Here is a 13,360-nt window from a genome sequence, read left to right as displayed (position 1 = left end):
ACAAGCTGCAGGGCATCACCCTGGCCGCGTTGTGGATGCTGCAGTGGGTCTCGGAAGTCCCCCCATCACAGTCTCCCGATTGCTGGGAATGTCGGCTGCTAATGGATTATGGCCGAACTGCCCTCAGGTGAAGAGACCTGCTCTGCCTAAGGCTACTCCCCTCCAGGGAAAGGCCAGTATTCAGGCATTCGTCGCTGAGGATCTCTTGCCTCTATAATGAGCTCTACAGCGCCCCCCTGAGGCCTCACCTGCTACTGCATTGCAGCCCCATTCCTCCCTCCCCCCAAGACCGGTCCGCTCCTCACAGGTGTTAATCATGAGCCTCTTCCCCAATGAACCACCTGTGTATGAATCTCCATCACAGAGTCTATTTCCCAGGGAACACGACCTGAGACATCCCTCCACAGTCTGTTCCCAGCATAACAGCTAGCGTTATCCTCTTCGAAGTAAGTCGGGTCATTCCTCCTGTTGGAGATCCCTTCAATGACTCCCAACTCATAAGCATCAAAGGACAAGAGCCTTGCCATCTGCACCCCAGGCCCATTGCCTCTATGACCTCATCTCCTACTCCTCTGCCCCTCGATCACTCCAGCTACACTGGCTTCCTTGCTGTTCCTCAAACACGCCAGGCATCCTCCTGCCTCAAGACCTTGGCACACACCATCCGGTCTTCCTGGGGTGCTCTTTGCCCCGCTGTCTGCTTTCCTCCTCCTTTAGCTGCTTTAAATCCTGACTCAAAGGTGACCTCAGCGAGGATTTCCTTACCCTCTACCTAAGTGTGCCCAGCTCCACCCCACCCCAGAGCGCCACGTCCCTCGTTCCCGTTTTAGTTTTGTCCATAACCATGTATCAACATCCAGCACACAGTATATTTTCCTTATGTATGTTAATATCTGTCTCCTCCACCAGAACGCAAGGTCCATGAAGGCAAGGACTTTTTTCTGTTCTGCTCACTGCTGTATCCCCAGAACCTAGAGTAGAGGTGGTTGGTAACCAGTAGTTGCTCCATCAATAGTAAATAATTGAGTGGATAAATGGAGAACTAGGGACATGGAATCAGAAGACCTGTGATCTTTAGAGAAGTCCTTTAAACAGCATCTGACTCTTTTCACGTGAAAAATGGGAACAATTCTGGGACTTCCCTGGTGGTCCAGTGGTTAAGACCCCATGCTCCCAATGCAGGGGGCACAGGTTCAATCCCTGTTCGGGGAACCAGATCCAGCAATGAAGATCCCGCGTGCAACTAAGACCTGGAGCAGCCAAATAACTAACTAACTAACTAAAGAAATAAAATGGGAACAATTCTTATGTCATTTTTAAAAGATTATGCAGTATAACATTTGTGAAAGCATCATATAATAATTGTAAGGTACAGTTTTTCCTTAAACTGAATTCTTCATCAGTGAGCTACTCAATTTGTATAATCTAGAGCTGCCAGATTGCCAAATAAAAAAGTAAGTGCCAAAAAAAAAAGTAAGCATCTGACATTCAGGCACAGAAAACCCTGAAAATAGGCCGGTATTCAAATAAATTGTAAAACGATTTATTCCAAGGCCATACCCCACATGTACAAACAATGACATGCACCTCTTCAAAGACTTAATAAAAAGAGCAGTCTTTACATTTTAAATTTTATAACAATTTGAAGACCTTCTTTTGCTCCCATCGAAAAAGTCTGATAAAACTGAGTTCCATAAAGTATCTAATGTATTTTCTTGTTTCTATAAAACACATTGTCTCTTTAAATGTGAAATATGCAAATGTAACATTTTATTATGAAATTGTTCTCAATGTCTGAAATTCTTGCTCATCTACAGAATCACATTGCCCCATAGTTTTTAAAACGAGGTAAGAAGATAAACTGTTGAAACCTTTTTTGAGGCCATTTTTTCAGCTGTTTATACCTCTCTGACTAGAAGTGCAACATGGTCTTGACAACTCCTTTTATGTGAGCGATCTCAGTGGCTACTCAGTATACTGGACAAAGGACAGCAGCAACACCACTCATTTCAAAATTCATATGTTGTAAGTCTTTTAAAACAATGTTAAGATCTCAAATCAAAGCTATTGCTACAGTGATTCACTAATTCCTTGACAGATATTTTAATAAATATTCCTCAACTCTAGAAAACTGTTCATAATCCTTTAAAGCAGGAGTCAGCAAACATATTCTGTAAAGGTCCAAATAATAAATATTTTAGATTTCTCAGGTCACTTCTCTGCTGCATATTCTTTTTTTTTTTTTTACAACTCTAAAATATATATTTTTTAATGCTTAGCTCTGATGTACTCTGTTAATCCCCTACTTAAAAAAATAGAAGTTGCTAGTCTCTAAATTAGACTGCTCAAGTGTTAACAAAATGTAAACTTCACATTTTACAGTAAAATAAATCCATGGTTTCTGACCACTAAATTGAAAAGTTCATAGACAATAGGAAATGAAGCCCATTCAAAGAGGGGGACTGCATTTCAGATATGCTGTTTGATCAATGACACTTTCTTATGGCTTCTTATTCATTTTTTTTTTTTTTTTGCGGTACGCGGGCCTCTCACTGCTGTGGCCTCTCCCATTGTGGAGCGCAGGCTCCGGACGCGCAGGCTCAGCGGCCATGGCTCACGGGTCCAGCCGCTCCGCGGCACGTGGGATCTTCCCGGACCGGGGCACGAACCCGCGTCCCCCGCATCGGCAGGCGGACTCTCAACCACTGCGCCACCAGGGAAGCCCCTTATTCATTTTGAATTGGATAATTCATGCATGTCTTTACCTTTTTCGTGTGTGTGTCTTTAATTTTTTCATAGGGAAAAAAATCTCCTCTTGTGGCTAATTTAAAGTTGGCAAAATCAAAGACTGGAATACTTCCATGCTAAAAGAGGTAGACACATACACATAGGTATATGCACTTACAAGCACGTGTGCAACAAAACCACTATTTGATTTATAAATGCTCTCCACAGCTAAGAAGGAACCAGTGGAAACCACCTAGAAGGTACACAAAACAGTCCTAAAGGACGTCCTCATTTGTTTTTATCATAATCATATGTGGTTGTTACATGTGAGGAAAACATGATTTGCATATGAAATTGTGAATATGAACTAATGCAACAGCATGGTTAATTCAGGTTCCTGATGAATATAACCTGGTGTTGACTAAAAAGATACAACAGAGAATTCAGCAGGAGTTAGTTTAGACTCTGATACAGTTAAACAGATCTGTTTATAATACTGTTTAATCTATAACACGGCCTATAGCTTGGTACTGAGAACCACAACTGTGTGTGTGCGTGTGTGTGTGTGTGTGTTTGCATGTTTTCCTTTCCTACTACAAACAGTGCTGTGAACAAATCATGGCAAATAAATGAGTTGTGAATTTGCTCAAATATACGATTAACAAGTTGGAAGCCTCTTGAATGACGAGTTCATAGTATTCTATAAAAACATTTACAAATTCTAAAGCTAAGAAAGTTGCAAACTTTGGTATCCCTAAGAAAAAGGCTCAATTACGCCAGTGAGCCCAGGCCCAATTTGTGAACTATAAGAAGTAAAGTTTTCAGTGCAAAAAGAGTATCTTGATAAATAGCAATGACACAACAATCACATGAAACAGTTAAAGACTATAAAACACATAAGTAATACCCTGAAGGCATGTTTTGGCATTAGAAAAAGGTACTTTGGGGCTAGGAGATAACAGGCTGTTTTACCTATTTAACTGTGAGGTGAGTCTGGATGGAGGACCGTTTAAACACTCCCTTTTGGCAAAACGACTCAACACATTTATAGCTCATCATGTGATTTCTTAAATGGCCACTTCGGGTGTTGCAATACGTGGTCTGCAGCCTGAAGGACAAGGTACATAAATTCTTCTACATCAAAAGAGTAGTTGGTAAACTTCGGATGTTCCCCCAGAGTTGGGTGGTGGCCCTGCAAAAACGAAGCAAAAGACAAATTTGTAAGGTGTTGGGGATGTGGTTTTCTGAACAAGAAGAAAATTATTTTACTTTGGCCAAAGGAACTATTTTAGTTTATGCTCTACATCAAAGGTCGGCAAATTTTTTCAGTAACAGGCCAGATAACATATATCTTCAGCTCCATGGACCACAAAGTCTGCACCACAATTATTCAACTCTGCCAATGAAGTGCTCAAACAGGCACAGACAACACGTAAACAGAGGAGCAGGACCGTGTCCCGATAAAACTTTATTTATAAAAACAACTGGAGGGCCAGATTTAGCCCACTGGTCTGCAGTTTCCTGACCCCGTCTCTAAATAATTTAATAGATCTCTCTAGGCCCAAATTTCATGAAGTTCTCTTTTCCACATAAAGACAGAGAGTAATTAATTTCTCCTTTCCCCCAGTTTGCAAATATAAAGCACAACAACTCACGATTCCAGAGAGGAACCATTTTATCTTTGGATTGAATTTCAAAGATAGTTTGTCACATTAACTAGACACTCTAAACCAATTAAGAAGAAAACAGGATGAGTTTTGTCCTTGAACTTTACCTTATCTTGAGGAAAGACTTTGCTCTGCCTTCGCCAAGTGATGTAGTGGACGCCTCTCAGCCTGGCCAGGTCCAAGTAACACCGTTCATCTCCACAGTTGTATCTAAGGACACAAGGGCATCCACACATGGGGCTTTTGCCTGGGATTGCTGGCCAATTCTCAATTCTCTGCGGAAAAAATTCACCTCCCAAATATGTTCTTACAACAGGTTTTATAAACAGTAAACAAGAGTGGGAGAGATTCATGTTCACAACAGCAGCGTTCACAATAGCCGAAAGGTGCAAACGACCTGAATGCCTACCAACTGAGGAATGGATAAATAAAATGTGGTATATCCATACAAGGAATAATTATTGACAATAAAAAGGAATGAGTACTGATCCATGCTACAACATGGATGAACCTTGAAAACATGATGCTAAGTGAAAGAAGCCAGTCAGAAAAGCCCACATGTGGTATGATCCCACTTATATGAAATGTCCATAATAGAAAAATCTATAGAGACAGAAAGTAGATTCGTGGTTTCCAGGGGCTGGGAGGAGGATGGAATGAGAGTAACTGCTGAAGAGTACTGAGTTTCTTTGGGGGGATAATGAAAATTTTATAAAATTATGGTGGTGGTTGTACAACTCTGTCAGTATATTAAAACCATTGAATTATACGAGTTAAATGAGTGAAATGTATGGTGTGTCAATTATGTCCCAATAAAACTGTTTATAGAAACACACACACACAAAAGAGTGGGAGAGATTATTTTTTAAATATTCCCATAACTAAATTATCTTAACTTTCCAAAAGCAGAATAGGATTAAAGAATGGAGGGGACCTTTATCAATAGGACTGTGCACTTGATATTAACTCCTAATACCCCCATCTTTGTACATATGAATGTGGCCTTGGGGTAGGTAACATATCCTCCAAAGCAGAAATTGATCCCAGGTCTGTTGACCTCCAAGGCCTGAGATTTCTCAATGACATTTCTTTCCTTCCCTCCTTCCTTCCTTTCTTCCCTCCCTTCCTCTCTGGAAGAAATGAAGAATTGAGATAGAATCTACAATTATCTGGCTATTTCTCTAACATATATATATATTTTTTTAAATGTTTTTCAGGGTGCTGCAAGTTCATGACAACTTTCTTCTAATTAGTCTCTCATTTAAATGCCAAGTTAAGTCATTTTTAAAATGCGACCATAAAATCAAAATATTTAGATGTAAGGAGGGGAAATCAGGTAACAGTAATCACTATTGGTATCCAGAGTAGAAATACTAAAGGAGAGAAGTCCATGTCTCCATAACCAACCACCGAGGTAAAGGAACACGGTGGGCAAATTACTTTCCCCTTGAGGCCTCAGTCTCCCTGTGTATGGAATCAGTGAACGCTAGGCAAAGTGGTGGGCTTCTGTTTTGGAGCTGTGCTCTTCGCCAGGCACACAGGTACTCAAGGTCTCTCTCTCTCTTTGTTTTAATCGTCGTAGAAAACACATGACATAAAATTTACCACCTTAACCATTTATAAGTGTACAGCTCAGGGGTAAGTACACCTTATTGTTATGTGACCAATCTCCAGAATGCTTTCATTTTGCAAAAGTGAAACTCTGTCCCCAGTAAACACTAAGTCCCCGTTCCTGGCAGTCTCCCCCCAGTTCCTGGCAACTGCTCTTCTGCTTTCTGTCTCTATGAATCTGACGACTCTACGTACCTCATGTAAGTGAAACCATACGGTAATTGTGCTTTTGAGAGTAACTTATTTCACTTAACATAATGTCCTCAAGGTTCAACCCTGTCATATAGCATGAGATAGGATTTCTTTAGTTTTTAAAGCTGAATAATATTCTATTGGATGTGTTTGTATCACATTTTGTTTATCCATGCAACAGTCAATGGACAACTGAGTTGCCTCCACCTCTTGGCTGATGGAAAAACGCGGCTATGAACATGGGTGGGCAACACACAGGTTCTCTTTTAACACAATAATTACACTGAATGCAGAGAGATGCTTTCAGTTTGACAGACACACAGAAATACACTCAGAGGAAGGAAACCGTAGATTCACATCTCCCGAATCCTGCTGAGATGGGGAAGGAAAGAGATATTTGCTTTGCTAAGGGCCATGGCAGGCCGCAGACTTCACATTTTTAGTTTTAGGTCTTTTTTTCTTTTCAGATGCCTACATGATGTGACTTCTTTGTAATGATTAAATATTAAGCCTTTTGATGCTCTGAATGAAAGCCTCAGCTGGCAGCAAAAGCATTATCAGCTGCCTCAATGTAAAACTGTCCCCAAACACTTACAGTTCAAACACAGCAGCCCAGTCTGGAAGGAAAAGTAAATGGGTAAGACCAGCTCCATGCATTCCAATAAATATGTCCGTGTTATGCGTGATCCTTAGCTGATCTAAAAACCCAAGTTCCCTGTGAACATAAAGAACAACAAAAGAAAAAAGGGGAGGAGAGGGAAAGTGTTAAGTTGAGTAACCTCACGATTCATGGTAACAGCATTTATACAAGTATCTTTCCCAATTTAAAGCACATTCTGCCATGATATTTTTTTTTGCCAATTTCAAATCTACTCCAGAAATTAATAACTTAATTACTTAATAACATTTTCTCTAAGTTAAGCTCACTCTTTTTTAAACTTACATTTTCTTATTTTAGAAGAAAACTTTTATACCTGTCTTAAATGGAAAACCAGTAACTCATGACATGAACAAAACTGTAAAAATAGATATAATGAAACTAAAAAGCATTATTCCAATCTAGGTAGATAACATTGCAAGGCAGAGCTCTGAGCCTGAGGCTTGCTCCCTCTTGATGAAAAATGAAATTAGCAAGCACTAAAGTGATGTGATGTATATTCACACCAAATTGAAAACTATTTCCTTAAAATCATATAGGAATTTTTTAAAAATAAAATAAATTCTTCCTTGTGCGATTTGACTCATTCAATTGCCATCTAGGTACTCCTAAGATCGTCTTGGATGCCATGAGGGCATTTTCTTGTCTTGGTGGATTTATAAGGGATAAATCCACAATTTTATGCACCTCGGGACTGTAAAAGTAGTCTTTGAATTCAAGACACTAAAAGATGGGCAAACTCTGAACCGAAGAAAGTCAGTGAGGCTGGGAAGAAATGCTGGACAGAGGCTAACACTGTGAATAAACATAATGGATTCCGATCTCCCGGTCACACCCACTCAAAGTGAAGAAAAATAAATGGATCCGCTCGTATCTAAGAAGGGGAAGAGAATTTCCTCTTAAGCAGCTTCACCTCTTTAAAGAGCTTCCTCTCCCAGCAGAACAGAAACCCCACACCCCCCACAAGGGAAGGGAGACAAAGGCACCAAGTGTGTCTCACACGAGGTACACGTGCCTCAGTTTCCCCAGCAATGCCAACCGATACCGAGGCAAGGAGGGGCATTCGTCCGGGGGAATGCACCCATGGAGTTCTTATCTCTGGTAAAGGCCCGAAGATCAGGATTCACAAACCTCGATGCCGTTAGGTTCCTACTGTGTCCCTCAGAGGGGCAGGGTCTGAATTTCCTTGTCACTCTTCCTTCATCTGGGAAACGCCTACGTATTCTTCAAAGCCAGTCAACGACAGAGCCTCAGATGCGACCCCCCCCCCCAGTTCTTTCCTGTTGACCCTGGGCCCTCTTCTACCTCCACATTTTTCCTCAGGTGGCAATGAGGGGAGTCACCGTGGCGAAGTGTCACCCGTCCAATAGGAATAGCTTCGCCAACCTCACAAGACTCTCAGAAGAGGGAGATGAGACAGAGCTAGGGAAGCATAAGAGTATATCTCAATAAATGACAGCTGTTCTTGCAACTGCTATTTATTCATATTCAGCGTCTGAGGTCCTCGAGACAAGACCCATGCGTCCTCCATAACTGCATTCCTACTGCGAAGCCTGGTGACCGGCCCATGGTAGGTACCTGATAAAGATGTGCTGTATCAATGAACAAATGTATAATGAATGAGGTGTGAAACTCCCACACTTACCAATAAGTTTAAACCTAGCTGTGTCAGGTACCCTATGCTGGTATATGTGTACTTTTTTTTTTTTTTTTACATAGAAGAAAACTGTTTGGAAAACAAGACTGTGATTGTGGGTGGGCAAAGGAGGGAGAGAAAAGTTTTCACTTTCCTTTGGAACTTTTCTATACTGCTTGAGAGAACATGTTTCTACACTTTTCTACCAGGAACATGTATTATCTTTACAGTATTATTGTTTTCATGTCAACACGGGTTACCTAGACAGTAAATGGTAGGCACAGTCTTTCCAAGTTGTTTACTTGTATCAGAATTTTAAAAGAAAGGTAAATATTTGAAAAGATTTTTAGAAACCTCATATTATTTGATGAACCTCAAATTATTCCCTTAATTATTCCCATAACTGTAGGTCAGAAGTGGAAACCCAGCAGCTAGCAGGCAAATGAAGCCTACAACATTTTTTAAAATTCGGAATTAGTTGCCGACTTTTAGAAATTCAGAAATTTCTAATGAAAATCAGGATTCATCACTTCTCTTTAAAAAAGGGATGGTGCGGCAACATCGGGCCCCTCACAGCTGAAGAGCTTCCGCCCCCTATGCCCGGGGTCCTCACCTACCCATTTCATTCACCGATGGCGTCCGCTTGTCCCTTCCAGGTCTACAGGCGCCAACAACTCCCCTTCGCAAAGTCCTTCCTCTCCCCCATTAACTCATCGAAGCCAAAGACGACAGTGTCTGCCCAAGAGTGCGTTATTACTTACTTATACTTATAATCGACAATCTGGACCTCAAATGTAGATACCGTTTTCAGTGCATTTACAAGCTGGGAAAGTAAGAGAAAACTTTAGAATTTCTTTTCCTTCCTTCTCTTCTGTTTTACTTACCTTGGAGTCTCCAAATTTTTATTTTTCATATAAAATATTTTTCAAGCGTTAAATATCCTTCAGGTCTATTGTGTTTAACCCTTAACTGAGTTCAAGTGCAGTCTCCACGCCTGCATCTTAGGGAGGCCCTAAAATTGCGCTGCTCTGAGTTGCCATGAGGCTGCGGGGTGACAATTCGTAAGAGCAAAGGGCTTGACATAGACGCACATGAAGTGTTAGCTATTGTTATTCCAACAGTTAGTCCCTCAACTTTCAACATATATTCGTTGGGTACCTACTTTGTTCCAGAATTTTCTTCCTACCCATTACCTCATTTCAGACAAACCTCTAATGCTCTGGAACCTCATCCACCGAAAATACTAAATTCCGGGCAGAAAAACATTTTCAACATCTCTACGCAGGAAAACAACTATACTTTTCGCGAAGAGAAAACAACTAAGCACGATTAATCGATCATCAAATGCATCGTCATGGTTCTCGATGTCCCTTCACAATTCTAATCTTGAAGTAGGGCAGGATTGCATGAACCATCTTTTAATGAGAGCATCTGGGTTTTGCTATCTATTCACGAGTCAAGGAAAAGAGAAAGGTGCTTTCTTCTCTGCCTGGGAGCTGCCTCTCCAAGAGACGCCAGTTCTGGGAGAAAAGCAGCCAGTTGCATCTGGGCGATCTGCGGGGCTGGATCGGAAAACGTCGATGGCTGCAGTGTAGCACCCACTGATGCTACCCTTCCACTGGGCTTCTTTCCAGCAGCTGATGCTGTTCCTCAGCCTGCCCCTTCCCGATGGACTGGGAGGCAAGGTGGGTCGGCCTCCTCCAAGGTCAAATTGGGTTCGAGCAGCGGAGCGCTCTGCTGAAGACGCAGGCTCAGACCCTGACGAACTTGGCTCACCCCCCATTACTCTGCTCATTAGCTGGGTGGCCTTGGGCATGATTTTTAACCTATAAGCCTCAGTGTCCTTGTCCAGAATAGAGAATAATAATAAAATACCTATCTTTGCGGTTTGCTGGGAAAGTTTCAGTACAGGTGAGGGGAGCACATAGCAATCTACTTGGGACCTAACTGCAGCCAACACCTGTTACGTCTATCAATATATACTCTTGATCTGCCTGCTAATGAGGCTTCTCACCTGTCTTCCCCAACACTGCATTACTTGATCCTTTTATTTCCAGGTGTTTAAAACACACATACATACACTGATCATTTCTCCCATCCACATGGCTCACAATCAATGCCTCGTTACACCATACGTTCATGTCCTCCATAATCCATATGCATCTCGAGAAGAGATGCTAAGTACATAATTTGGATCATCCTGTTAGGCATCGAAATTAATCTGTGTGAAACATTTTACCCATCAAAACCTGCCCCCCAATTTCCTTCCCATCTCAAGTCCGCTGAACTGCTTAAGCTAAAAGCCCAGGAGTTCACGCTTGGTTCTCACTACCTCTCCTGGCCGTACCTGAGGCTGTAACCGTACATTCCCACAATAAGTATCGTAGGCTTTATCTCCAAGATGTATCCTGAAACCACTTATTTTGTCATCCCTGCTGTCAACCCCTTCATCTAAACTCTTATCGGGGCAACAGCTCTTAATCAATCTCCCCACTCCTACTCTTGCAGCCAGAGTGATTTACAAATGAATAAGTCAGTTTCATCTCTCTCTCTGTGTCTTCATTTTCCATTTGCTGCTGTGACAAATTACTTATCATCTTAAAACAGCACAATTTATCCTCTTATGGTTCTGTTAGATAGAAGTCCTACACAATGAGATAGAAGCCTCCCTAGGATGAAATCAAGGTGTAGGCAGAGCTGCACCCCTTCTGGAGTCTCTAGGGGAGAATCCTTGCCTTTTCCAGCTTCTAGAGGCCATCCACATTCGAGTAAACCTTACTATTGCAAGGACATTGTCCAGTCATGCTGTTGTAGGGAGGCTTCCATGGTGATCTCCTTGAGATTAAGTACGATTTATGAATTGATGTTGTTGAAATGAGTCAGGAAGGCTAAGAGGTGAACAGTTTCTAAGACACCCATGAAAAGGATGGAGACTTTTCCAACTTAATCTGCTGCTGGATGCCACAGTCCTGCCACAGTCCATCAGCCGTCTCCCCAGAGATACTCTCCCATTGTTTTGCTGCTAGTTTGCCCAGAGACAAAAAGTTTGGCAATCTGTGGCAGCAAAGAAAGCACTCAGGCAGTTTTGTCTCTGTTTCCACACTGAGGTGGCGCCCATGAACGTCTACAGTAAGGCAAAGCTCATTCAGCAATGGATGGTTTGATGACTTCCAGTAGAAAGCCAATAAATAAACTGGGCACAGCCGTCAGACTTTTCTAAAAGCTAATAATTTCAAGTCAAAGCATTTAGTATGATGCGAAAAAAATAAAGCACATCAGTCACAGGAAGTGAAATTCAACATGACGCTCTTAAAAATGCATCCCGAAAACTAACCTCATTTTGGTTGAGTATTTTCCGGTATTCCGTGCTCCGTGCGAGAATGGTGACTCGAATTTTTCCATCCTGTGGAAAAGGCAAAATAATGCTGTGTATGCCTGGACAGATAAATGAACAGCTGAACTTAAAATGTGATTTTCACTGAGAGATGAAACTCAATAAGGACACCTTTATGAAACTTTTTTTTTTTTCAGCCTGGTTTCTTCACAGTTCTCTCAGGGGATAAAAGTGCATCCACTTTAGCTACAGAAGGCAAAACCCGTTCATTACACTACTTCTTTTTGGTTGGTTGGGTGAATTTGGGGGCAGAGTTTATGTGGGCTGGGTAGGCTTTGGGGGAAGGATGGAGAGATATAGGGAAAAGAAAAGGAAAAGAAAAAGAGGAAAAAACCACATTCTTCCACTATCTCTTAGTTTATCAAAATTTCCTCGGTTGTTGACATCTGATTTCAAATCACTCCAGGTCAGAAAACAACCCAGAAAACACTGCTGATAATCTCCTTTTTCTGCAAAGCTGGCATTGATTTTTATTCGGGGTGAGAAGTCAAGACCACCTCAGAACCCATAATGTAATCATTACCTTGGGACCCTCTTGTGTGATGTTCAGTCTGTGTAGTACATGCTGGGAAAATGCCCGGAATAATCCGGTATTTTGACAGCCAGATATCTAAAATTAAAAAATATTTCCTATTACAATGAATAATATCTTCATTACTATTTAAGATATTCTCAAGTTATATGTAAGTGTTACCTTAAAATCCATCAAGAATAAATTCTCTGAATAGGAATGTTAACCACAGATGACATGCTTACCAGAGGGGTATTATAGAACAGCCCGTATCTCATCCGGGGGAGTAAGGAAAAAATAGCTTCTTTAAAACATACCTAAGAATGAAGATATTTTAAAAGGTAAGAGAACACAGTTTGCACCTTTCACACCAAAACAGCACTAATAATTACAGGAAAAAATGTAATTAATCTCTATTTTGCATCAAAATATTTTGCATAGCAAATTATTTCACTCAAGGGAAATTCATATTCTTGGAAAAGCTATGAACAAAAGGTTTTAAAAGCTACATGGTTAATAACCATGATGATTCTAGTTATTACAAAAGAAACTGAGTTAGAAATCAATGGTAATAGCTCATAGAAACTCAGATTAAATATTTATTTGATGAGTGAGTCATCTGTAATGACAGTTATCTACAGACATTTCAGTAAAGTTTCCAGTACCCTTTTGGAATCATAAGTTTTCAAATGTATAACATCATAATCAGTAAATGCTTTCCATGTATCGGAGAACAGGTCACCATATCCATAGGAGCTCTGAAAATGGAAACAAAATAAGTTAGGGAATTTGGCTAAACTTGGCTTTTCAAAAATGTGAGAAAATACCTGAATTAGCTTCTTAGTATTAAGAACCAGCAATCCGAAATAAGCTTATAAAATCCATAGGAAAAAAAATGGATTTTCATCTTGGGCCTGAGCAAATCCCTAATCTGATATAATATCATCAGAAATAATCACCACAA

At 40.9% G+C, this 13,360-nt stretch overlaps 1 protein-coding gene across 2 annotated transcripts in view; it reads right to left on the bottom strand.

Annotated features, from left to right (window-relative positions):
• Positions 1–1,521: 1,521 nt before the first annotated feature.
• EOGT (EGF domain specific O-linked N-acetylglucosamine transferase) overlaps positions 1,522–13,360 on the bottom strand; it is a 29,316-nt gene continuing 17,477 nt past the window's right edge. For both annotated transcript variants that reach the window (XM_067043685.1, XM_059076272.2), the window contains 8 exons: positions 13,062–13,154; positions 12,642–12,713; positions 12,409–12,495; positions 11,826–11,894; positions 9,253–9,314; positions 6,793–6,912; positions 4,502–4,604; positions 1,522–3,919 (listed from right to left, as the gene is read on the bottom strand). In XM_067043685.1, coding sequence (XP_066899786.1) covers positions 3,773–3,919; positions 4,502–4,604; positions 6,793–6,912; positions 9,253–9,314; positions 11,826–11,894; positions 12,409–12,495; positions 12,642–12,713; positions 13,062–13,154 — 753 coding nt within the window. In that variant the 3' untranslated portion in view covers positions 1,522–3,772. The remainder of the gene's footprint in view (positions 3,920–4,501; positions 4,605–6,792; positions 6,913–9,252; positions 9,315–11,825; positions 11,895–12,408; positions 12,496–12,641; positions 12,714–13,061; positions 13,155–13,360) is intronic.

Source organism: Kogia breviceps, chromosome 10, assembly GCF_026419965.1.
Source record: "Kogia breviceps isolate mKogBre1 chromosome 10, mKogBre1 haplotype 1, whole genome shotgun sequence".
Lineage (NCBI taxonomy): Eukaryota > Metazoa > Chordata > Mammalia > Artiodactyla > Physeteridae > Kogia > Kogia breviceps.
The sequence above is the reverse complement of the archived record's forward strand: the minus strand, read 5'-3'. Positions and strand labels throughout refer to the sequence as shown.